The 27,602-nt window shown below is 41.8% G+C and overlaps 1 protein-coding gene across 1 annotated transcript in view; it reads left to right on the forward strand.

Annotated features, from left to right (window-relative positions):
• The window catches only part of LOC116713305 (pyridoxal kinase-like), a 64,486-nt gene extending 37,731 nt beyond the window's left edge, over window positions 1-26,755 (forward strand). The window contains exons 4-12 of the mRNA XM_032553424.1: window positions 19,044-19,148; window positions 19,414-19,497; window positions 20,195-20,229; window positions 20,525-20,610; window positions 22,164-22,209; window positions 22,308-22,419; window positions 22,974-23,110; window positions 23,199-23,265; window positions 23,864-26,755. Coding sequence (XP_032409315.1) covers window positions 19,044-19,148; window positions 19,414-19,497; window positions 20,195-20,229; window positions 20,525-20,610; window positions 22,164-22,209; window positions 22,308-22,419; window positions 22,974-23,110; window positions 23,199-23,265; window positions 23,864-23,979 — 788 coding nt within the window. The 3' untranslated portion in view covers window positions 23,980-26,755. The remainder of the gene's footprint in view (window positions 1-19,043; window positions 19,149-19,413; window positions 19,498-20,194; window positions 20,230-20,524; window positions 20,611-22,163; window positions 22,210-22,307; window positions 22,420-22,973; window positions 23,111-23,198; window positions 23,266-23,863) is intronic.
• Window positions 26,756-27,602: the final 847 nt, after the last annotated feature.

The following is a 27,602-nucleotide window of genomic DNA, read 5'->3' on the forward strand; positions in this document are numbered from 1 at the left end:
CCATTTGGCCACGGCCACACGGTTCAGCCAGCAGCGAGCATTGACAGAGTTTATCATCCGAATCATCTTGATTAGGTCAAGAGAGCCATAAACGGAGCTTTCTAAGTAAAAAAACGGCACTTCCTGTTCTGAGGGGGCGGGGCTTCGATGACGTCATAATATGATGACATAGGGTCGTCAAGGATCCCACCAGGGTCACTCGTGCAAAGTTTGGTGCAGAAGCTATCGACCGTTCACAGTAAAATACAAGACTTCCTGTTGTCAGAGGGCGTGGCCTACGTGATGTCATCATTTGACCATTGGATATTATTCTACACCCGAGGATGATCAATAACTCAAACTTTGGTGTCTCTGTCAGTTTTTGTGTTAGAATTACAAATTATTTAATTTTTTCCTCTATAATTCAACATTGAACTGTCATTCCGTAGGGCAATGCTGCCCTCTGGTGTCGAATTACTGAAATTACTGAAATAGTTTCATTATTTCAGTAATTCGACACCAGAGGGCAGCATTGCCCTACACATGACAAAGCCCTTTGTATTACACAGTCGATCAAAATTGAACTCTGTCATTCCGTAGGGCAATGCTGCCCTCTGGTGTCGAATTACTGAAATTACTGAAATAGTTTCATTATTTCAGTAATTCGACACCAGAGGGCAGCATTGCCCTACACATGACAAAGCCCTTGGTATTACACAGTCGATCACAGGGGAACTTTGAGCCTTGCTAACCCCCCTTCAACATGCTCCAAAAGTCACCAATTTGATAACTTTAAATCAGACATGCCTTATGATCAGACTGACCGAGTTTGAAGCCGATCAATCGAAATCCCTAGGAGGAGTTCGATCAAATACGAAGGCTGTAAACGTCAAAATCGAGGTCAAATGAACTTCAATCTAAAATGGCCGACTTCCTGTTGGGTTTAGAGCATGGCTCCAAGAGACTTTTTTGTACGTCCTGACAAGATACACATGTGTACCAAGTTTCGTAATTCTAAGCTAAAGCATGGCTTGGGGCTGATTTTTTGAAATATTCTAGGGGGCGATATAGAGAAATTAGGCCACGCCCACCAAATTTTGTTATGAATTCCTGTCGGGGGCTGGATAAGGATCCATCCTAGTGAGTTTGGAGCAGCTCTCCCCGAAACTGTGGAATTCAGAGCCAAACGAAATTCGACGGCGTTCGCAATGCCGCCACGCCCACCTGCTACATCGCAGCCAGTCGGGGTTGGAATCCACAACACACCAACATGTTTTCTGTCTCTGGACACAGTTTCATGTTGATTAGGTCAAAGGGCTAAGATAGCGACCGTTCACAGTAAAACATGACACTTCCTGTTCTCAGGGGGCGTGGCCTACTTAAAAAAATAATTTCACCACAGGGTATTTTAGGACACCCGATGTCGATCAATCAATGAAAGTTTGGTCCCTCTCTGTGTTTTTGTATAGAAAATATAAGAGTTTCGTGTTTCATGGCGAGTAGGTGAACTTTGACCCCTGCTAACCCCCCTTCAGCAAGCTCATACAGTCACCAATTTGATAACTTTAAATCAGACATGCCTTATGATCAGACTGACCGAGTTTGAAGCCGATCAATCGAAATCCCTAGGAGGAGTTCGATCAAATGCAAAGGCTGTAAACGTCAAACTCGAGGTCCAAAATGGACCTTCAATACAAAATGGCCGACTTCCTGTTGGGTTTCGACCATGGCTCTAATAGACTTTTTTGTACGTCCTGATAAGATACACATATGTACCAAGTTTCGTAATTCTAGGATAAAGCATGGCATGGGGCTGTTCATTTAAAATACTCTAGGGGTCGATATAGAGAAATTAGGCCACGCCCACCAAATTTTGTTATGAATTCCTGTCGGTGGGTGTACAAGGATCCATCCTAGTGAGTTTGAAGCAGCTGGGCCCGAAATTGTGGAATTCAGAGCCAAACGAAATTCGACGGCGTTCGCAACGCCGCCACGCCCACCTGCTTCATCGCAGCCGGTCGGGGTTGGAATACTCAACACACCAACATGTCTTCTGTCTCTGGACACAGTTTCATGTTGATTAGGTCAAAGGGCTAAGATAGCGACCGTTCACAGTAAAACATGACACTTCCTGTTCTCAGGGGGCGTGGCCTACTTAAAAAAATAATTTCACCACAGGGTATTTTAGGACACCCGATGACAATCAATCAATGAAAGTTTGGTCCCTCTCTGTGTTTTTGTATAGGAAATATAAGAGTTTCGTGTTTCATGGCGAGTAGGTGAACTTTGACCCCTGCTAACCCCCCTTCAACATGCTCCAAAACTCACCAATTTGATAACTTTAAATCAAACATGCCTTATGATCAGACTGACCAAGTTTGAAGCCGATCAATCGAAATCCCTAGGAGGAGTTCGATCAAATACGAAGGCTGTAAACGTCAAAATCGAGGGAAAAAATGGACATTCAATACAAAATGGCGGACTTCCTGTGATATTTGCACTTCTAAATCTATACCTAATTCTCAGCATCTTGGTGAGCTCTACATGTGTACCAAATTTCATGTCTCTACGATGAAGTAAATGAATAGCAAAATTTCCTTTGAAAATTGCTAGTTGGCGCCGTTGAGCCATTTTTTTGGCGATTTTTGCATTCACCTTAAAATTCAAAATTTTTAAACCGCCTAGTCGCGACCGCCAAGTTTGGTGAGTTTTTGAATATGATAAAGCCCCCAAAAAGGCGCCTCTTTGGGGGGTAAGAATAATAAGAATAATAATTAAAGCTGCAAGCAGCCTCGGGCGGCCCTCGCAGCAAGCGCCGCTCCGGCCTATTGGCCACCGCGGGGGTTCCAGCCACCGCAGAAGCTCTCGCGCGATTTCCAGAGCCGCAGCCCGCTCCCCACCGCAGAAGCTCTGCCGCAGTTTCCAGCACCGCCGCCCGCTAGCTGCCGCAGAAGCTGTCGCGCATTTTCCACGCCCGTCCACCAGGCGACACGCGTGAATGCGTTCGGCAGCGCTCCCCGACGACTGTCAAAAAATCTGGTGCAGATTGGTCGATGCGTCGAGGAGACACAGCCGATGTATTAACTTAGGGGGCGCAGTGGAGCCAAATTACATTTCAAACCCGTTGGGCTCTTTAGAGGTGAACAAAGGTCATACATATCCAGTTTGGCGCCAATCGGATGATCTATGTGTGAATTAGAGCCAAACGTATGAATATGGCGAGGGACTGATATTCGCCATTTGGCCACGCCCACACGGTTCAGCCAGAAGCGAGCATTGACAGAGCTCATCATCCGAATTACCTTGATTAGGTCAAGAGAGCCATAAACGGAGCTTTCCAAGGAAAAAAACGGCACTTCCGGTTCCGAGGGGGCGGGGCTTAGATGACGTCATAATGTGATGACGTAGGATTGACGGGCAAGCCTCCAGGATCACTCAGGCCAAGTTTGATGCAGCTCGGTCAAAATATGTGGAATGTAGAGGCAAACGTATACGAACGGCGTTGCCGCCATTGAAAACTCTTGGCACTTTAAAGCAAGCGAGATCAACTTCCTATCTGTCATCCAACACAGAATCACCTTGATTAGGTCAAGAGAGCCATAGATGAAAGTTTCCAAGGAAAAAAATAGCACTTCCTGTTCTGAGGGGGCGGGGCTTAGATGACGTCATAATCTGATGACATAAAATTTTCAGGCATCACACCAACATCACTCAAGCCAAGTTTGGTGCAGCACGGTCGAAACATGTGGAATCTAGAAGCAAACGTATGGCATCGGCGTTACAGGTCACTTCGCCACGCCGCCACACCCAGCTGCTTCATCGCAGCCGGTCAGCGCTTGGATCCACAACACACCAACATGTCTTCTGTCTCTGGACACAGTTTCATGTTGATTAGGTCAAAGGGCTAAGATAGCGACCGTTCACAGTAAAACATGACACTTCCTGTTCTCAGGGGGCGTGGCCTACGAAAAAAAAAAATTTCACCACAGGGTATTGTAGGACACCCGATGCCAATCAATAACTGAACGTTTGGTCCCTCTATGTGTTTTTGTATAGGAAATATAAGAGTTTCGTGTTTCATGGCGAGTAGGTGAACTTTGACCCCTGGTAACCCCCCTTCAGCAAGCTCATACAGTCACCAATTTGATAACTTTAAATCAGACATGCCTTATGATCAGACTGACCGAGTTTGAAGCCGATCAATCGAAATCCCTAGGAGGAGTTCGATCAAATGCAAAGGCTGTAAACGTCAAAATCGAGGTCCAAAATGGACCTTCAATACAAAATGGCCGACTTCCTGTTGGGTTTCGACCATGGCTCTAATAGACTTTTTTGTACGTCCTGACAAGCTACACATATGTACCAAGTTTCGTAATTCTAGGATAAAGCATGGCATAGGGCTGTTCATTTAAAATACTCTAGGGGTCGATATAGAGAAATTAGGCCACGCCCACCAAATTTTGTTATGAATTCCTGTCGGTGGGTGGATAAGGATCCATCCTAGTGAGTTTGGAGCAGCTGGGCCCGAAATTGTGGAATTCAGAGCCAAACGAAATTCGACGGCGTTCGCAACGCCGCCACGCCCACCTGCTTCATCGCAGCCGGTCGGGGTTGGAATACTCAACACACCAACATGTCTTCTGTCTCTGGACACAGTTTCATGTTGATTAGGTCAAAGGGCTAAGATAGCGACCGTTCACAGTAAAACATGACACTTCCTGTTCTCAGGGGGCGTGGCTTAAGTGATGTCATCATTTCACCACAGGGTATTTTAGGACATCTTATGACAATCAATCACTGAAAGTTTGGTCCCTCTATGTGTTTTTATATAGGAAATATAAGAGTTTCGTGTTTCATGGCGAGTAGGTGAACTTTGACCCCTGCTAACCCCCCTTCAACATACTCCAAAACTCACCAATTTGATAACTTTAAATCAAACATGCCTTATGATCAGACTGACCAAGTTTGAAGTCGATCAATCGAAATCCCTAGGAGGAGTTCGATCAAATACGAAGGCTGTAAACGTCAAAATCGAGGTAAAAAATGGACGTTCAAGACAAAATGGCCGACTTCCTGTGATAGTTGGCTAATAACATTAAATGTAAGTTCTGAGTCTTTTGGGGAGCTCTACAAGTGTACCAAATTTCATGTCTCTACGATGAAATACGTTCATACCATTGTGTCAACAGAAAATTGCTAGTTGCCGCCGTTGAGCAATTTTTTTTGCGATTTTTGCGACAACCTTAAAATTCAAAATTTTTAAATTTTCTAGTCGCCACCGCCAAGTTTGGTGAGTTTTTGAATATGATAAAGCCCCCAAAAAGGCACACGAAGAGGTGGGAAGAATCGTAATAATAAACAGTACAGATACAATAGGCCTTCGCAGCGCTTTGCTGCTCGGGCCTAATAAACAGTACAGATACAATAGGCCTTCGCAGCGCTTTGCTGCTCGGGCCTAATTAAAGCTGCAAGCAGCCTCGGGCGGCCCTCGCAGCAAGCGCCGCTCCGGCCTATTGGCCACCGCGGGGGTTCCGGCCACCGCAGAAGCTCTCGCACGTTTTCCAGAGCCGCAGCCCGCTCCCCACCGCAGAAGCTCTGCCGCAGTTTCCAGCACCGCCGCCCGCTAGCCGCCGCAGAAGCTGTCGCGCATTTTCCACGCCCGTCCACCGGGCGACACGCGTGAATGCGTTCGGCGGCGCTCCCCGGCGACTGTCAAAAAATCTGGTGCAGATCGGTCGATGCGTCGAGGAGATACAGCCGATGTATTAACTTAGGGGGCGCAGTGGAGCCAAATTACATCTCAATCCCGTTGGGCTCTTTAGAGGTGAACAAAGGTCATACATATCCAGTTTGGAGCCAATCGGATGATCCATGTGTGATTTAGAGCCAAACGTATGAATATGGCGAGGGACTGATATTCGCCATTTGGCCACGCCCACACGGTTCAGCCAGCAGCGAGCAATGACAGAGCTCATCATCCGAATCATCTTGATTAGGTCAAGAGAGCCATAAACGGAGCTTTCCAAGGAAAAAAACGGCACTTCCGGTTCCGAGGGGGCGGGGCTTATATGACGTCATAATGTGATGACGTAGGATCGACTGGCAAGCCTCCAGGATCACTCTGGCCAAGTTTGATGCAGCTCGGTCAAAATATGTGGAATGTAGAGGCAAACGTATACGAACGGCGTTGCCGCCATTGAAAACTCTTGGCACTTTAAAGCAAGCGAGACCAACTTCCTATCTGTCATCCAACACAGAATCACCTTGATTAGGTCAAGAGAGCCATAAACAGAGCTTTCCAAGGAAAAAAACGGCACTTCCGGTTCCGAGGGGGTGGGGCTTAGATGACGTCATAATCTGATGACATAGAATTTTCAGACATCACACCAGCATCACTCAAGCCAAGTTTGGTGCAGCTCGGTCGAAACATGTGGAATCTAGAAGCAAAAGTATGGCATCGGCGTTACAGGTCACTTCACCACGCCGCCACGCCCAGCTGCTATCTCAAAGCCGGTCAGGGTTGGAAACCTCAACACACCAACATGTCTTCTGTCTCTGGACACAGGTTCATGTTGATTAGGTCAAAGGGCTAAGAGAGCGACCGTTCACAGTAAAACATGACACTTCCTGTTCTCAGGGGGCGTGGCCTACGTGATGTCATCATTTGACCATGTGGTATTGTAGGCCACCTGATGACGATCAATCACTGAAAGTTTGGAGTCTCTGTGAGTTTTTGTGTTCGAAATACCAATTTTTCATTTTTTCCTGTGTATTACAAAATCGAAGAATTTCATCTGCAGGGCAATGCTGCCCTCTGGTGTCGAATTACTGAAATAATGAAACTATTTCAGTGGCCAGCAGAGGGCAGCATTGCCCTACAAACGACGAACATGTACTGTTTATTATGTAATTACACAGAAGATCTCTCTAATTCATTCTGAGGGGGCGGGGCTTAGATGACGTCATAATATGATGACATAGCATTGTCAGGCATCACAACAGCATCACTGAGGCCAAGTTTGGTGCAGCTCGGTCGAAACATGTGGAATCTAGAAGCAAACGTATGGCATCGGCGTTACAGGTCACTTCGCCACGCCGCCACACCCAGCTGCTTCATCGCAGCCGGTCAGGGCTTGAATCCACAACACACCAACATGTCTTCTGTCTCTGGACACAGTTTCATGTTGATTAGGTCAAAGGGCTAAGATAGCGACCGTTCACAGTAAAACATGACACTTCCTGTTCTCAGGGGGCGTGGCCTAAGCGATGTCATAATTTCACCACAGAGTATTTTAGGACACCTAATGATGATCAATAATTTAAAGTTTGGTATCTCTGTGAGTTTCTGTGCAGGATATATAAGAGTTTCGTGTTTCATGGCGAGTAGGTGAACTTTGACCCCTGGTAACCCCCCTTCAGCAAGCTCATACAGTCACCAATTTGATAACTTTAAATCAGACACGCCTTATGATCAGACTGACCGAGTTTGAAGCCGATCAATCGAAATCCCTAGGAGGAGTTCGATCAAATACGAATGCTGTAAACGTCAAAATCGAGGTCAAATGAAATTCAATCTAAAATGGCCGACTTCCTGTTGGGTTTAGAGCATGGCTCTAAGAGACTTTTTTGTACGTCCCGACAAGATACACATGTGTACCAAGTTTCGTAATTCTAGGTTTAAGCATGGCTTGGGGCTGTTCATTTAAAATACTCTAGGGGGCGCTATAGATAAATTAGGCCACGCCCACCAAATTTTGTTATGAATTCCTGTCGGTGAGTGGATAAGGATCCATCCTAGTGAGTTTGGAGCAGCTGGGCCCGAAATTGTGGAATTCAGAGCCAAACGTATGGCAACGGCGTTACAGGTCACTTCGCCACGCCGCCACGCCCACCTGCTATGTCAAAGCCGGTCGGGGTTGGAATGCTCAACACACCAACATGTCTTCTGTCTCTGGACACAGTTTTATGTTGATGAGGTCAAAGGGCTAAGATAGCGACCGTTCACAGTAAAACATGACACTTCCTGTTCTCAGGGGGCGTGGCCTAAGTGATGTCATCATTTCACCACAGGGTAATGTAGGACACCCGATGACGATCAATCAGTGAAAGTTTGGTCCCTCTATGTGTTTTTATATAGGAAATATAAGAGTTTCGTGTTTCATGGCGAGTAGGTGAACTTTGACCCCTGCTAACCCCCCTTCAACATGCTCCAAAACTCACCAATTTGATAACTTTAAATCAAACATGCCTTATGATCAGACTGACCGAGTTTGAAGTCGATCAATCGAAATCCCTAGGAGGAGTTCGATCAAATACGAAGGCTGTAAACGTCAAACTCGAGGTAAAAAATGGACGTTCAATACAAAATGGCCGACTTTCTGTGATAGTTGGCTTATAACATTCAATGTAAGTTCTGAGTCATTTGGTGAGCTCTACAAGTGTACCAAATTTCATGTCTCTACGATGAAGTACGTTCATACCATTGTGTCAACAGAAAATTGCTAGTTGCCGCCGTTGAGCAATTTTATTTGCGATTTTTGTGACAACCTTAAAATTCAAAATTTTTAAATTTTCTAGTCGCCACCGCCAAGTTTGGTGAGTTTTTGAATATGATAAAGCCCCCAAAAAGGCACACGAAGAGGTGGGAAGAATCGTAATAATAATTAAAGCTGCAAGCAGCCTCGGGCGGCCCTCGCAGCAAGCGCCGCTCCGGCCTATTGGCCACCGCGGGGGTTCCAGCCACCGCAGAAGCTCTCGCACGATTTCCAGAGCCGCAGCCAACTCCCCACCGCAGAAGCTCCGCCGCAGTTTCCAGCACCGCCGCCCGCTAGCCACCGCAGAAGCTGTCGCGCATTTTCCACACCCATCCACCAGGCGACACGCGTGAATGCGTTCGGCAGCGCTCCCCGACGACTGTCAAAAAATCTGGCGCAGATCGGTCGATGCGTCGAGGAGATACAGCCCATGTATTAACTTAGGGGGCGCAGTGGAGTCAATTTACATTTCAAACCCGTCGGGCTCTTTAGAGGTGAACAAAGGTCATACATATCCAGTTTGGCGCCAATCGGATGATCTATGTGTGAATTAGAGCCAAACGTATGAATATGGCGAGGGACTGATATTCGCCATTTGGACACGCCCACACGGTTCAGCCAGCAGCGAGCATTGACAGAGTTTCTCATCCGAATCATCTTGATTAGGTCAAGAGAGCCATAAACGTAGCTTTCCAAGTAAAAAAACGGCACTTCCTGTTCGGAGGGGGCGGGGCTTAGATGACGTCATAATATGATGACAGGGTCGTCAAGGATCCCACCAGGGTCACTCGTGCAAAGTTTGGTGCAGAAGCTATCGACCGTTCACAGTAAAATACGAGACTTCCTGTTGTCAGGGGGCGTGGCCTAAGTGATGTCATCTTTTGACCATTGGATATTATTGTACACCCGATGATTATCCATAGCTGAACGTTTGGTGTCTCTCTTAGTTTTTGTGTTAGAATTACAAATTATTTGATTTTTTCCTCTTCAATTCAACATTGAACTGTCATTCCGTAGGGCAATGCTGCCCTCTGGTGTCGAATTACTGACATTACTGAAATAGTTTCATTATTTCAGTAATTCGACACCAGAGGGCAGCATTGCCCTACGGAATGACAAAGGATCCCCTTTGTAATTACATATTACACAGTCGATCACAGGGGAACTTTGAGCCCTGCTAACCCCCCTTCAACATGCTCCAAAACTCACCAATTTGATAACTTTAAATCAAACATGCCTTATGATCAGACTGACCGAGTTTGAAGCCGATCAATCGAAATCCCTAGGAGGAGTTCGATCAAATACGAAGGCTGTAAACGTCAAAATCGAGGTCAAATGAACTTCAATCTAAAATGGCCGACTTCCTGTTGGGTTTAGAGCATAGCTCCAAGAGACTTTTTTGTACGTCCTGACAAGATACACATGTGTACCAAGTTTCGTAATTCTAGGTTTAAGCATGGCCTGGGGCTGTTCATTTAAAATACTCTAGGGGTCACTATAGAGAAATTAGGCCACGCCCACCAAATTTTGTTATGAATTCCTGTCGGTGGGTGTACAAGCATCCATCCTAGTGAGTTTGAAGCAGCTGGGCCCGAAATTGTGGAATTCAGAGCCAAACGTATGGCAACGGCGTTACAGGTCACTTCGCCACGCCGCCACGCCCACCTGCTATGTCAAAGCCGGTCGGGGTTGGAATCCACAACACATCAACATGTCTTCTGTCTCTGGACACAGTTTCATGTTGATTAGGTCAAAGGGCTAAGATAGCGACCGTTCACAGTAAAACATGACACTTCCTGCTCTCAGGGGGCGTGGCCTATTAAAAAAAAAAATTTCACCACAGGGTATTGTAGGACACCCGATGTCGATCAATCTCTGAAAGTTTGATACCTCTATGTGTTTTTGTATAGGAAATATAAGAGTTTCGTGTTTCATGGCGAGTAGGTGAACTTTGACCCCTGCTAACCCCCCTTCAACATGCTCCAAAACTCACCAATTTGATAACTTTAAATCAAACATGCCTTATCATCAGACTGACCAAGTTTGAAGTCGATCAATCGAAATTCCTAGGAGGAGTTCGATCAAATACGAAGGCTGTAAACGTCAAAATCGAGGTAAAAAATGGACGTTCAAGACAAAATGGCCGACTTCCTGTGATAGTTGGCTAATAACATTAAATGTAAGTTCTGAGTCTTTTGGGGAGCTCTACAAGTGTACCAAATTTCATGTCTCTACGATGAAATACGTTCATACCATTGTGTCAACAGAAAATTGCTAGTTGCCGCCGTTGAGCAATTTTTTTTGCGATTTTTGCGACAACCTTAAAATTCAAAATTTTTAAATTTTCTAGTCGCCACCGCCAAGTTTGGTGAGTTTTTGAATATGATAAAGCCCCCAAAAAGGCGCCTCTTTGGGGGGGCAGAATCGTAATAATAATAATAATTAAAGCTGCAAGCAGCCTCGGGCGGCCCTCGCAGCAAGCGCCGCTCCGGCCTATTGGCCACCGCGGGGGTTCCGGCCAGCGCAGAAGCTCTCGCACGTTTTCCAGAGCCGCAGCCCGCTCCCCACCGCAGAAGCTCTGCCGCAGTTTCCAGCATCGCCGCCCGCTAGCCGCCGCAGAAGCTGTCGCGCGTTTTCCCCGCCTGTCCACCGGGCGACAGGCGTGAATGCGTTCGGCGGCGCTCCCCGACGACTGTCGAAAAATCTGGCGCAGATCGGTCGATGCGTCGAGGAGATACAACCCATGTATTAACTTAGGGGGCGCAGTGGAGCCAAATTACATTTCAAACCCGTTGGGCTCTTTAGAGGTGAACAAAGGTCATACATATCCAGTTTGGCGCCAATCGGATGATCCATGCCTGAATAAGAGCCAAACGTATGCATATGGCGAGGGACTGATATTCGCCATTTGGCCACGCCCACACGGTTCAGCCAGCAGCGAGCATTGACAGAGTTTATCATCCGAATCATCTTGATTAGGTCAAGAGAGCCATAAACGGAGCTTTCCAAGTAAAAAAACGGCACTTCCTGTTCTGAGGGGGCGGGGCTTAGATGACGTCATAATATGATGACATAGGGTCGTCAAGGATCCCACCAGGGTCACTCGTGCAAAGTTTGGTGCAGAAGCTATCGACCGTTCACAGTAAAATACAAGACTTCCTGTTGTCAGAGGGCGTGGCCTACGTGATGTCATCATTTGACCATTGGATATTATTCTACACCCGAGGATGATCAATAACTCAAACTTTGGTGTCTCTGTCAGTTTTTGTGTTAGAATTACAAATTATTTAATTTTTTCCTCTATAATTCAACATTGAACTGTCATTCCGTAGGGCAATGCTGCCCTCTGGTGTCGAATTACTGAAATAATGAAACTATTTCAGTGGGCAGCAGAGGGCAGCATTGCCCTACAAACAACGAACATGGACTGTTTATTATGTAATTACACAGAAGATCTCTCTAATTCATTCTGAGGGGGCGGGGCTTAGATGACGTCATAATATGATGACATAGCATTGTCAGGTATCACACCAGGATGAGTCAGGCCAAGTTTGGTGCAGCTCGGTCGAAACATGTGGAATCTAGATGCAAACGTATGGCATCGGCGTTACAGTTCACTTCGCCACGCCGCCACACCAAGCTGCTTCATCGCAGCCGGTCAGGGCTTGGATCCACAACACACCAACATGTCTTCTGTCTCTGGACACAGTTTCATGTTGATTAGGTCAAAGGGCTAAGATAGCGACCGTTCACAGTAAAACATGACACTTCCTGTTCTCAGGGGGCGTGGCCTAAGTGATGTCATCATTTCACCACAGGGTATTTTTGGACACCTAATGTTGATCAATAATTTAAAGTTTGGTATCTCTGTGAGTTTCTGTGCAGGATATATAAGAGTTTGGTGTTTCATGGCGAGTAGGTGAACTTTGACCCCTGGTAACCCCCCTTCAGCAAGCTCATGCAGTCACCAATTTGATAACTTTAAATCAAACATGCCTTATGATCAGACTGACCGAGTTTGAAGCCGATCAATCGAAATCCCTAGGAGGAGTTCGATCAAATGCAAAGGCTGTAAACGTCAAAGTCGAGGTCCAAAATGGACCTTCAATACAAAATGGCCGACTTCCTGTTGGGTTTCGACCATAGCTCTAATAGACTTTTTTGTACGTCCTGACAAGATACACATATGTACCAAGTTTCGTAATTCTAGGTTAAAGCATGGCTTGGGGCTGTTCATTTAAAATACTCTAGGGGTCGCTATAGATAAATTAGGCCACGCCCACCAAATTTTGTTATGAATTCCTGTCGGTGGGTGGATAAGGATCCATCCTAGTGAGTTTGGAGCAGCTGGGCCCGAAATTGTGGAATTCAGAGCCAAACGTATGGCAACGGCGTTACAGGTCACTTCGCCACGCCGCCACGCCCACCTGCTATGTCAAAGCCGGTCGGGGTTGGAATGCTCAACACACCAACATGTCTTCTGTCTCTGGACACAGTTTCATGTTGATGAGGTCAAAGGGCTAAGATAGCGACCGTTCACAGTAAAACATGACACTTCCTGTTCTCAGGGGGCGTGGCCTAAGTGATGTCATCATTTCACCACAGGGTATTTTAGGACACCCGATGACGATCAATCAGTGAAAGTTTGGTCCCTCTATGTGTTTTTATATAGGAAATATAAGAGTTTCGTGTTTCATGGCGAGTAGGTGAACTTTGACCCCTGCTAACCCCCCTTCAACATGCTCCAAAACTCACCAATTTGATAACTTTAAATCAAACATGCCTTATGATCAGACTGACCGAGTTTGAAGTCGATCAATCGAAATCCCTAGGAGGAGTTCGATCAAATACGAAGGCTGTAAACGTCAAAATCGAGGAAAAAAATGGACGTTCTATACAAAATGGCCGACTTCCTGTGATAGTTGCACTATGAAATCTATACCAAATTCTGAATGTCTTTTTGAGCTCTACATGTGTACCAAATTTCATGTCTGTACGATGAAATAAATGAATTGCAAAGGTTCCGTTGAAAATTGCTAGTTGCCGCCGTTGAGCAATTTTTTTTGCGATTTTTGCAACGACCTTAAAATTCAAAATTTTTAAACCGCCTAGTCGCGACCGCCAATTTTGGTGAGTTTTTGAATATGATAAAGCCCCCAAAAAGGCGCACGAAGAGGGGGTAAGAATAATAATAATAATAAACAGTACAGATACAATAGGCCTTCGCAGCGCTTTGCTGCTCGGGCCTAATAATAATAATAATAAGAAACAGTACAGGAACAATAGGCCTTCGCAGCGCTTTGCTGCTCGGGCCTAATAAACAGTACAGATACAATAGGCCTTCGCAGCGCTTTGCTGCTCGGGCCTAATAATAATAATAAACAGTACAGATACAATAGGCCTTCGCAGCGCTTTGCTGCTCGGGCCTAATAAACAGTACAGATACAATAGGCCTTCGCAGCGCTTTGCTGCTCGGGCCTAATAAACAGTACAGATACAATAGGCCTTCGCAGCGCTTTGCTGCTCGGGCCTAATAATAAACAGTACAGATACAATAGGCCTTCGCAGCGCTTTGCTGCTCGGGCCTAAATATAAGTGTTGGTCAAAAATAAACACTAACGCCAAGATACAATAAACATAATCCAGAATCCCCCCAAAATTTGCAGTCCTATTGTGATAATGATAAAAATGACGATTTAAAAACTACATATTACCTCTATTTTTTAACTGCATAGCACAGCATTCATAGTGCTACAAACATAAATGCTGATCTTGAAAGACATTCCTATTTGAAATAAGTTTCTTCAGAACGCCACTTACTTAATGAAGTGTGATTTACACCACTAAACTGCACATAGACATGTCATTAAATCTATTTGAATTTACTAATATTTTTATGCTGTTGTAGAAAAAAACAAAAGTAAAAACAGTAAAAATAAGGTTAACATAGTAGAATTAACATTTTAGTCAGGTTTTTTTATTTATTTTTTACAATAACTAATAAAACGTATCACGGCAACAATGACAAGAAATACTTACCTATTGCTTCAGTTAAAACTTCTGTTGTCACCAGGAACGATGTTAGTAACGTAGCCTGGCGCAGGCTGAGAGTAAGCATAATTGTGTAGTGTTGCTATGTGGGTGAGCTCTAGGAATGAAGCAACCATATATAGAGATAGAGTTTGTGGCTCCACTTCTCTGTTGTGGCCTCTCTTCATTTAGTTCATAATCACAAAAATGACCATCAATCAACATAACTTATTTGGGATGATCTTGACTTGAGAATTAAACAGTCGATTGTATAAAAAATGGTTACACTACCTTTGCATGTTGTCAAGTTTATTTGTATAGCACATTTCAGCAGCGAGGCAGGTCAGTGCTTTACACCATAAAACAACATACAGTCACCAACTGTGAAAGAAGCACTGTTCTGTTAACAAATTAAAACTAACAAAATAATGAAAACTGAAATTGAAAAAACATTTTTAACTGAAATTAATAACAGTTATTAATGGAGAAAAACTGGAACTAACTGGAACTGTATTGTGTGTTTATATGACTTCCTAAACATACTTAAATTATAGATATACTTCATTTCTGTGTTTATGAAACTATTAGTCTTTTGAACTTATGTGAAATAGATTTTAGTTTTCCCCACACAAGTATTCATCAGATGTCGGCAATTTGCAACACTCCATATTCCTCATGGTGGCATTTACGCTTCTTTATCTTCTGCTGAATATTCTTTAGTCAATCGATATATACATAATCACTTTGATGATTTCTAGAATGTAGTAGGAATTCAAGAAGGTCAAAGTAGGATAAAACTAAAACTACTACTTTAATAAAAACTAAGCTAAAACTAAACAATATTTAACTAATAAAACCTACAGACACACTCTAAAAACTAATTGAAACTAACTGAACTAGACAAACAAAAAGTCACAATGAAATAAAACTAAAATGTAATGAATAGCCCAAAACTATTAAAGCGAATATGATTTCAATAACATTTGAGCTACTTAATTGCATATTGCCACCGATGTACAACGATGTTCAACTGAAATGTAATGTTCAGTAGAACATTACATTTCTGTCAAATGTAAAGTCTGTAATCAAAGGAACGATCTGATGATTCCATTATCAAAATCTGACGATTTTGATAATGGCATTTATCAAATGGCAGATAATAATCTGATGATTATAATAATCAAATATGTTGATCGGTTTTCCATATACTGCTAATCAAGGGCTCTGAACAGCTGGGTTGTTAACCTTGATTTTAAGGAATGCAGTGTGTCGTGTACAAAGATGCATAACTTTCGATAAACGACCCTCCAGCATTGATTTTCAACATATCTGATACTGTAGCTTAGGTTACATTACTTATGATACACCATATAGACTCTCTGTCAGCACAGATGAAGATTCACTCACCACAGCATGCTAAATGCTTATAACAGCTCCAGCGGCAGGAATGCCGGACCCACTTTTGGATTAATTCATTTAATAACTATTTTAACATTTTGGAGCACTTTCAGACTGCATATAAAGGATTGTTCTTTCATCCCCAGACTGTCAATAAAGACGATGTCACAGTAAAACCACATCCTGACATAAGCATCCCAATACACACATACTATAAAATAGCAACACAGGACAAAAGTGGTTAAAATGTCAATACTAAAAATCTTAATCTTTTTTTATATTTCACAATCCAACGTAGTGTTGATTTAATCTTTCATGAACACACATCTTTGTTTATAGATGTTTCTAAGTTTGTTCACAAAGAGAGCACTGGATAGGGCATGAAGAAGCATCAGCTTTCCATTTCTTCCTAAATTTGGTTTTTGACACAAGTTATGACATGCCCTTGAAATCCAAAGCTTTAGAGTCATTTAGATCTGTTATTTAAGTTAAAAAAAACACCAACAAATCATACGAATCTCTGTTAATATGACTTTTATTTTTTTTTCGTAGCTCACATAGAGAAAATGAGGCTTGAAAAAGTCAAAAGGTCACTCAAATTCTGTGTGAATTTGAGTGACCTTAACATAAAGATGCCAGAGACTCTCGCTCAAATTTAATCAGATCTTCTGTCTTTGAAACCATGATTTGCAATTTCTTCATGGAGAGTGTATAATTTGGTGTGATATATTGAAGTAGATGCTTGGAATCTGAGAGGCTGCAGAGATCAAGAGAAAAAAAACCTAAATGAGAAATGTAATCGACAGTGATTACATTGTCGATTAGACGGAGAAGGAATGACACATATGAAGATGGAGGGAGTGACGCTCCGCAGCAGCAAACAGCAGGCGTTGGAATTGTGACAGCAACATTTGATGACGACATAGTCAGCCCTTATCTGTTAGCTTGCCATCAATTTTTTTCTCTTACTCTCTCTCTCTCTCTCTCTTTCGGGTGCTCTGAATGCTCATCTGTCTTTTTTAGCCCCTTTGGCTTTCTCCTGGCCTGTTGCTTAGCAACCAAATTCTCCACCACCATGTGACTTGACTGTGACTCACCTGAAGCTGCGACATCATCGGCCTGCAGCAAACATGTCATGCGCAGACACCTGCATATGAACCGAGTCTGGGTGATGCCCGTGTCACATAAATGTGACGACTTATTCAAAATATCACGTAACGTAGCTTCTGGCCTATATGTAGCTAGAAGCTACATATAGGGATAGCATAGGTGTTAGTGGAAGGATTTTTTTTTTCCACATCAAAATCCATGTCCTTATCTGAGCAGATGCCATCATGTGCACAGTGGGTTTTTCATATGTGTGCGTTCATACCTCTGCTCTGGACTAAAAAAGTTTGATACTGAGATCAATTACTGATAATAACTGTCAGTGAAATGTAAAGTTAGGATTTTCTGATTGGTAAACAATGACTACTTTTAAAGTTATTCATTAGCAGGTTTAAGAACCACATTGATAAGGTTTATGTACATTGGGCAGCTGCTTTACAGTGAAAGTTGAAGCACGAGAGAGCATGAGGGCAACAATGCCTGCATCTGTAGTCAATGAGGTCCTTGTGCACCTGCAAGTCTTATTCATCAAAGAACTGGAACAGACACTGGTTACACTAGCCTTGTGCTAGAGGTAAAACCTCATCATGCCTGCCCTACATTGCCGGAACACTGAGTTATTATAATTCTTAGTTTTATGCCTGTTGTGCCTCCCTACTGCTCTGACTTCAACCAAAAGGATCTCACCAAGCATTAAATAGTTGCTGTTCTGCTTTCCGGTTCTGTGTTAATGAAAATTTGGTTTTGTTGGGCCCCTTGTGGAAAATTATACTTTGCTGGAAGGAAGAATGTAGATCTCCAAATTGCTCAAACGTTAGGATATGCAGGTTTCTGGGAAACCAAAGAAGTTAAAAGTGGGGGTTCTTACAAAATGGGCCGGATGATATGAGACTGGAAACAAAATGACTTGATTTTTGTCATGCAACTATGACAGTGACAACTGATTTTAGCAGTTCAGCATGACCAAGCAGAGCCCTTAAGCAGAGAGAACCAGACGTCCCTCTCCCCAATCACTTGGACCAGCTCCTCTGGGAGAATTCCAAGGAGCTCCCAGCTGAGAAACATAGTCCATCCAGCGTGTCCTGAGTCTTTCTTAGGGTCTCCTTCTGGTAGGATATGTCTGGAACACCTAACCAGTGAGGCAGCTCAGCTGCTTATATCTGCAATCACATTTTTTCAGTCACTATCTAGAGCAGGGGTGCCCAAAGTCAGTCCTGAAGGGCCGGCATCCTGCATGTTTTAGTTTACTCCCTGGTGGTAGTAACAACCTTTCCAGCATGTCAATGTTCTTCTTAGGTCTTCTAACGATCCATCATTTGATCCAGGTGCATTAAACCAGTGAGAGAACTAAAGCATGCAGAATGCCGGGCTTCGAGGACCGCCTTTGGGCACCACTGATCTAGAGCTTGTCACCATAGATGAGGATAGGAACGTAGATCGACCGGTAAATTAAGAGCCCTGCTTTTCTGCTCAGCTCTCTCTTCATGATAGATAGGCATATCATTTGCATTGCTGCAGATGCCACATCAATCCACCTGTTGATTGGTCCGGCAATCAACAGGTGGATTAGTGTTGATTGCCACACCAATCAACACCAATCCACTTACTCAGGGGTCATTCCTAAACAAGACCCTGAGATACTTGAACTGCTCCACTTTGGGCAGGACCTTGTAATTGACCCAGATAAATAACTCTGCCCTTTTCCACCTCTTGGATTTGGAGGGGCTGATTTTCATCCCAGCCACTTCACACTCAGATGTAGACCTCTCCAGTAAAAGCTGGAGATCACGGTCTGATCTCTGCCATCACCCAGAGGTTGGCAAGAAGGTGGACACATTTCAGGTAGCACTTTATAAGGTTCCATTAGGACTCATGAGCCTTTGAACAATAAAATTGATATGAAGGATGGCATACTCAGTGGTGAGATTGTAGGATGGACTTGATCCAGTTTAAAGAAGCTCAATAAATCCATCTGATCCCTTGTTCTTTTCACAGGTTATTCTCACTGGAAAGGCCAAGTGTTGACGGCAGATGAGCTGCATGTTCTTTATGAGGGAATCAAACTGAACAATGTACACCAATATGACTATGTATTAACAGGTGAATGTTTGTCTTTTTACTTTTACTGTGATGTGTCCATTGGCAGTGATTTGGAAATAAGTTACTAATTCATCCTTAGACTAAATAGTTTTTCATTCAACCTTACCTTGAGGTACACTTAGGATTTATTGTGCCTGTGGAAGAGTTGTGCATTTCATCTATGTTTTTCCCCTATCTACTGTTTTAATGTCATATCTCGATGTTGCATATTTTGAGAGGCCTTTCTAAATGCATTGGTCCTTGTTGTTGTGTGGGATGTGTTCAGGGTATACCAGAGACACGTCTTTTTTAGAGATGGTGGTGGATATTGTTCAGGAGCTAAAGAGAGCCAATCCTAATCTGGTTTATGGTGAGCAACACTTTTCATTTTTTCTAAAAATAACATTTCTAGAAGAAATCTGATTCTCCTAGAATGTACGGTTCTCATTATAACCATACATTCTTATACTTGTATGTAATACAACTGTGTTTAACCAGTAAATATGTATTACTTGTGTGTTTGGTTCATTAGATCATCATAGGAATGCTCTTCCAGAACATTGACCTCTTGAACAAATCAGTACCTAAATATTTCTCTTATGCACCATGTTCCAGCTGCTATAATTGCTTTCATCTTGGATGGCCATTGGGTTGTGCATTGATGCCCAAGTTCTCTGTTCCTTATGTTACACCATTACTTTTCAGAAGCTTTCTGTATTTCTGAGCTGGTTCTGATTCCAACTCTCATTTACTTTAGCATCATTCAGTGAAGCCACTTTTCTACAGCATAGGTCCACTTTCCATCTTCACCAATGAAGCATCTCATAATCCCAAATAATTATGAGCACATCATCTCCTCTGACAGCATGCTGTTGTGCTATAGAGGAGCCATCCAATTCTCTCTTTGTCATATCTTTCTAAAATGGCTCTTCTTTTGCGCTTCATATTTCTGGATGAGTTCAGATCTTCATTCCTCCCCTCACTGCAGTGTTTTATCTAATGTGGTTGCTCTCAGAGGGTGTGCAGGTCTCTGATGGATGCATGACTCTGTATGTTTATCCTTTCAGTATGTGACCCCGTCCTTGGTGATCATGGATCCATGGTGAGATTATAGGCGTCTCAATGCAGTAGCAGTGGTGTTTATGTTTTGAATATGTGGGAGAAGTTGCTTTTATTTTTCTTGTCTGTTGTGATCTGTATATTTTGCTGTTGATGTATCTTCTAGTGTTGCTGCTAATACTATTAGTTAATTTAATAATATTAAATGGATTATTGAATTTTAATCCTCACAGTGTTTATATATGTAATACTTTGTAAACATATGCTAGTCCAGGACATGGTTGTCAGCCTGTTTTTAAATGATAAAGTGTTTTTAACTTGTATGTCTCTTTCCACAGTACGTTCCTCAGAATCTTTATCCGGTCTACAAGAATAAGGTTGTTCCTGTTGCAGACATCATTACTCCTAACCAGTTTGAGGCTGAGTGAGTGCTTTACTTCTTATGTAACAAAATGTTTCAAACTAAAACTCCTATCTTGTTATAAAAAAATTTTGTCCTCTCTGTTATTACTCAACTTGTCTCATGAGCTAATTTCATTTAGGGATGCACCAATAAATTGGCTGTGATTTCCTACTTAGTGACTTTGTCGCTATATTTAGCGACTTTTCAGACACAAAAAAAATTGTCAGGTAAAGCATTCAAAATTGGCAGGTCTGGCTTTTTAAAGTTTGGTGATGGGTAAGAAAACTGTAATCGGTGCACACCTAATTTCATTCTCATTTTGATTGGAGCACAACAAAAAAATCTGTTAATCAGATTTTTTGGATGACATAAAATTAAGATTAGGGTGATGGCAAAAAGTTTGGGAGTCTCATCACCAAAGAAAAATTGACAAATCGCATGTTTATGCATTTCTATATGTTTGTGAGTATGTATATATATATATATTTTGTGTGTGCACTCTATGTTAACTGTAATGTTTAATTCTTTGACCGGAGCATATGGGTCCTGTACTTTTATAACAAATTTATGTGAGATCATGATTTCTTGGTTAATGTCAAGTTGTCATAAAGACATTTTGAATAATGTCAATTTTGTATTAAAAGTGTCATGATTTACCGAATGACACTTTATAACAGTCATAAATATTCATGAAGACTTACTCATGTTCATGACAGGTGTTATGTCATGTTTATGATGGTGTCATGACAGTCTTAACCTGTCAAAGTGTTACCATAGATTTGATCTTTTAATGAGCAGTTAAGTTAAATGTTAGATATAGTACTTTTAGAGATGTGTAGGCTTTAAGAATCTTTTCCATTTGCATACTCATACAAAATCTCTACACATATTTGTATTTCTGTGCTCTTTCAAGGGGGCTTCACTGTCCCTTATTTGGAGTGAATTAAAATCATCAGATTATATTTTATATATTTGATGATGTATTGTGTTAATTGTACGGGATTGGTTTGTAGTCTCAGCTGTGTTTACATGAGTTAACATGGTGAAAAGAAAGGGAACACTCTCTGGCCTTTACTTCATTTAACTGACCATCATCCAGAAGCCGTTAAATCATTGGGTGCACTTAGTGTTGCATCAACAACTATTTAATTTTGACTTCATTTTCTGACTAAAACCAAAGTGAACTTTGTTTTTCTGTAGTTTGAGTTAAAACCTGGTAGTCCAGATCATAATTATGTCCTGAAATGTAAAACTACACTTGAAGGAGGGTGTACTTTCTTTTTCACCATTAAAAAGTATATCTAGGTAAATGAGAAAGTTGCCACAACCTATTCTGGTTGTCGTGGCAACAGAGGTTCATTGGATGTAGCTGAAGATCCCCAGAAAATGTTTCTGGTCCAGTTTTGTTGTCTCGTTTCTCCCCCTGCTGGTCTTTCAGTTTCACTTCAAACAACTTTGTTTCAAAAAGTTGAATTACATAAAACATTGTAATCAAAACTCAACATTTTGTTTATGAAACAGCTGTTTTTCTTTTTTTATTTGGACTCTGCTAACTTTCTCCTGTGTTGTTTTAGATTATTAACAGGGAAAAACATCAGCTCACAGAAGGATGCTGTGGAGGTAGTGGATCCAGCTTTCTTAAACTATATACTTTTTCTCAGCAGGAGTTTCTGATTCATAACTGAAATCTTCTTACCTTACTGTATGTTGTTTTGTAGGTGATGGACCTTCTACACGCTATGGGCCCAGACACAGTCGTTATTACTTCCTCTGATCTTCCCCCCAGACTGGGAGACCGCTTCCTTGTCTCACTGGGTAGCCAGCGTCATGGTGGGTGGAACATGATAATATATTGTGTGCGTTTACAAACATGTGAAGAAATTACAATGGCTTACAAAAGTACTCACACCCTTTGAACTTCTCCACAGTTTGCAGGGCAACAGTTTGAGGAAAATGTTTCACAGTTTTCAAAATGTTTTATTAATGAACGTCTGAGAAGTGTGGCTCAGATTTGACTTGGAACAACGTTTAACTGCGCATTATATTTCTATCATCTTTGTACATTTAGAAACTCAGATTTTATTATGCAAGCTTATCAGAAAAGCGGACTGCAAACAAAGGCACACCCCAATTTTCAGATTTTTATTTTTCAAGCAATGTAGAACAAATAAAATCTTTTTTTTAATGTAGAACAACATATATTTACTAATTAAAAAGAAATTCCTCCTAAATATTCTCTCCTTTATATCTGTCACAAAAACTGTAAGAATATTCATCAAAGTTTATGGTTGAGATGTGGAAAATAGTAAAAAAAAAAAAGCTCAAGGGGTGTAAATACTTTTGTGAGGCGCTGTCCCATACAGTGTCTCTCCTCTGCTGCTCAGTTCGTCCAGATGGAAGCAGGACGACACAGAGAGTTCGAATAGAAGTCCCCAAAGTGGACGCCGTCTTCGTAGGAACTGGAGATTTGTTTGCAGCCATGCTGCTTGCATGGACACATCATTACCCCAATGATCTAAAGGTGTACAAACACACACAGAAATGCATAGTCATTCACACTCACTCCTTTCAAGTCACAAATGAGAATAATTTGTTTCTGTTTCTCTCAGACGGCCTGTGAAAAGACTTTTTCAGTCATGCACCATGTTATCCAGAGGACCATATCTTATGCTCATGGTAAGTTATACACAAGTCTTCAATTTTATTGTGGGTGGACTACTTAATCTCATATATGCTATGTTTCTTGCTGGGCTTTACTGTTAAGCAAAACTTTGAGTCGCATGCAGACATCTTCACTGTGACTGAAGGTGCTTTGTTGGATACTGGTAACTAACTGCTAATATACCCTTGCCAGCTAGCTAACAACATAGCCACCCTAGCTAATATACTCTTGCACACCATATAGCTAGCAATGGAGTCTTTGCAACTTGTTAGCTTTTTCATGCCCATTAAGGGTAAATTCAAATTTATTGGCAGTTGGCTGGATAATATTTTGTCTCAGCCATCGGCTGACTTCTGTTGCCATAATGGTCTAATGAAACCTCCAGGAACCCTGATTTAAGAGTACATAAAACCCACTTACATAATGTTATCTAAGTATTTTTAGCAATAAAAGTTTGCAGAATCGGAATTAAAAGCTTTTGTTGTTGCTGTGGGTTTATTATGGATATGCCCCACGGCTCCCATCATACATTGATGGAAACCCGTCATCACAGTGAAATCTGTTTTTCTTTTGCTTTGCCTCCCTTGCTTCCTTCCCCCATCTCTCCTTCAGAGTTGGCAGGTCCTGGTCGGAGGCCCAGTCCACCTCAGCTGGAACTGAGGATGGTTCAAAGTAAAGCCGACATAGAAGATCCCGCTATAGTAACGGAGGCCACCATCATATCCTAACATTGACATCCCATAAGACTCACACTAACTCCCCCACCCTCTTCACCCCATCGACTTCTAAAATACTGTATCTCAGTAAAAAAAAAAAAAAAAAAAGCCCTTTAGCTTCAACATGTCATCATTCAGACTTCTCAAACACTTTAGCATCATAACACCTCCCTCCTGTGATCCTGAGACCTTTATCCCTTTAAGTCCTCAGTGTCGTAACTGTTTAAACCAGAACCCCCCGACCTGTAACTACCAAGTTGTTTTGCCCCGACCCTGTTCTGGAACCAGAGCCATGGATAGACTGAAGCTTTGATCTGAGTGGACTGTATTCACTTATGCTGACAGTAGCTGTGTTTCCATTACAAATGGGTGCAAAACTTTGTCAGTGTTCCACTAATGTAGAAAAAATACAATTCTGCAGTTGCAGTGTTACCATTAAATAAGAAACTCATTTAAAATCACAAGTGAATAAGTTTGTTCATTAGAAAACATAACTTGCCATGATCCTTCAAATACTTCTTTGTTTTTTTGTCAGTTGCAACATACAGTTGTTCATCATTTGATTTGAGTGATGCCAAAAAAGTATTTCCATTGCAGTTTCGTGAAATAAATACATTTTGGTAAAAAACCACCTCATCCTAGTGCCAAAATCTTTTATAGACAAATGGAGTTTTTTTTTTTTATTGTTGTGTTTCCATTAAGCAAATTTATTTTCAAAATGTCAACATGTGCATTTATATGGTCAATGGAAACACAGCTAGTGATGCAGTATTGAACCTCACTCTCAGTGTTGCACTTATGTGGAGGCTAATCACACAAGCACAAATAATACACAATGCCTTGCAAAAGTATTCACTGTTTATGTATTTATGCATACCTTTGCAAGGTACTGCTAGGCGCTACAAATTAGACTTTTTTTAATCAGTTATACGTTGATTATCATTCTGATAATGCACAATGCAGTAAACACCACAAAATGTTATATTTATTGTAGCATTTGATAACAAAAATCATTGAAATAAATTAACTTTATTTATGTAGCACCAATTCACCACAATGTCATGTAAATTGCATTTGAGTAGAAAAATAATTTCATTTCAATCACACATAAATTCCAATATACCTCAGTTATCAAACAGTTCATTAAGCTCAGTTTATTGTTGAAATTAGCTTAAAATGTTTCTGTCTAAGGAAACCCAGCAGATTGTATCGACTCATTGACTTGCCGTCTTCACTTTGCCTGGACAGACTGACGGTAGACAATCTCTTGCATTGTCCCAATAACTTTGCAACAATCCTTCATATCAAGCATGCATGTTGTGACAGTGGAGAGAGAAAACTACCCTTTAACAGGAAGAAACCTCCAGCAGAATCAGAACCTGGCACAGAACCAGGGGTCATCTGCCATGACTGACTGGGAGTTTGAGAAGACAGAGCAGAAAAACAAAAAGAAACTGGAAAACTGATGTAGACATCATATTAGACCCATTTCAGATAGGAATAAAGAGGAGTAAATTTCCACCAAAAACCTCAGAAATACTGAGATTACTTACAGAAATTTGCTAGAAAAAAACAAGAACATTTCTTTGATTAATCTCAAATCAAAGAAATTTGATTTGAGATTGTCATAACTTTCTATGTTAATGAAAATTTAAAAGTTAGTCCCAGACACATTTAGTCAAACACAGTCCTGAACCTCTCTGGTGATCTCTGACTCTGACCACAGTGATTAATCACTCTAGCTATGGCTCTGTCTTCCTTTTACTTTGACCCCTTCTCCCCCAGTCTTACAGCAGTGACGTAATGGTGACCAAGTCTAACCCTCAACATAAAGAAGAAAAAAAAACTGCACAATGTATAGTTGATGTATAGATGTTGTACTATAATTGTATTGGACCATCTGTATGATATCTGATCTGTCTGCTGGACCATTGTGTTAACGCTATTGTACTATAGACCAGATGCACAACAATATCACTAAGCAGAGACCATCTGGGCTGGTTGTGGCACAGCCGGACACGTCAAGTCATTGTAACTTCATAGTTAATGTCCGATAGTCGTAGTGTCAAGTTGAGCTTATTTCATGAAGAGAAAACTGGGCGGCAGAGAGCTGCTTCCAACCCAGTCGGCTTCCATGGTGCCATAACCACCCCACATCATGTTGGCCACTTAAAGGCCCAGTTCTGACCCAGAACCTTATATCTTATATCCAACCCTAACCTTCAATATGCTGCCTTTAGCTAAATACATACATTTTGACTGAAATTATTTGTATTTTCTTTAGATTTAACCACTGATAATGCCACTTTTATGGCCTCCCTTCCTTATTTATTATTGATGTGTGAGTACAACAATCAGCTGTGTCTCTGTTAATCACTGCAGCAGCTCAGATGAGGCAGATATAATGAGTCTGCAGAGTTTCCTGGGTGGCTATTTTGCTTGTCTGCTGCAGAAGAGACCCAGCCATCAAGTTAGGAAGTGTCGTCCACACATAATGAGTTCTGTTTCAGAAAACTAAACAGGCATCCACATCAGAAAACAATGTGGGTATAATAATAACTATGATGATGATGATGTGAGTGTTGAAAGGAGTGACTATAGACATGTTCCATCTTATTCAGGAAATTTCGTTCATGCGCACATTGCTGGAGGGCAAAAAGGTCATTCTTTTACTTGCCATCCGATGCCGCGGTAGAATAATTCTGTTAATTAAATGAAATCTGGAAATGTAGTTGTTAATTCAGTGCAAAGCGCAATGTGGCAACAGTTTTTCAGCAGAAAACTGTTGAAGAATAACTCAAAACCACTTGTATTCTTTTATTTTCCTTGCTCTATATGTCAACTACACTATACACAGACTCTTTGTCATAGCAACTGACTGACAACAGCTCCACAAGAGTATCGGGATTCAACACCAAAACACATACAGAACAGAACATTTACTCTGTTACATTATTATGTTTTCAATCTTGATGTTTATTTTGCGATTATTAAGTGATCATCTGAACACAGCAGTGCTTGATTAGCTAATTTAAACACCTGCTCTACTGATGATTAGTAAGAGAGTTGGTGGGGGAGTCAGGGTTTTTTTTTAACTGAGCCGGAATACACTAAATTCTGCAGCACATCTACATCATCCTCTCCCTCATCATTTTTTTAATTAGAACTCTTTACTGACCTGTGAAATGTGACACCTTTAGACCTTTTTATCTAGTTGTAGTATTGGCAATTAGTAGCAAAACACTGCGTCCCTTTTTCTTTTATATATGACACGTACATTTAAATTTTAGCACCTTATGTTGACAGCTAAAACTAATGGTAGTTATCATCACCAAGCACTTTTTCTTGCTCCTGACATCAAGCTGCAATGTGGGATAATCCATTTCTAGTGTTGTAGATTTTGAGCAAGCGATTATGAGAGATTTCTGATTAATTTGAAACAGAAACATGATGGAGAGGAGCATAGGGTGGGTCCCAAGTAAGAACAATCAGGTTGTGCCAAGAGCCTGAAGCAGATTTTCTTTAGTTGTCCTTGTTTTAATGCATCAATATTAGTGTGATATATCAATATTCAGTAGCAAAATGAGTAAGGACCAAAATTTCTTGTTCGAATTTTATCAGCTAGTTTTTTTAGG

This window comes from Xiphophorus hellerii, chromosome 22 (genome assembly GCF_003331165.1).
Source record: "Xiphophorus hellerii strain 12219 chromosome 22, Xiphophorus_hellerii-4.1, whole genome shotgun sequence".
Taxonomy (NCBI): Eukaryota; Metazoa; Chordata; class Actinopteri; order Cyprinodontiformes; family Poeciliidae; genus Xiphophorus; species Xiphophorus hellerii.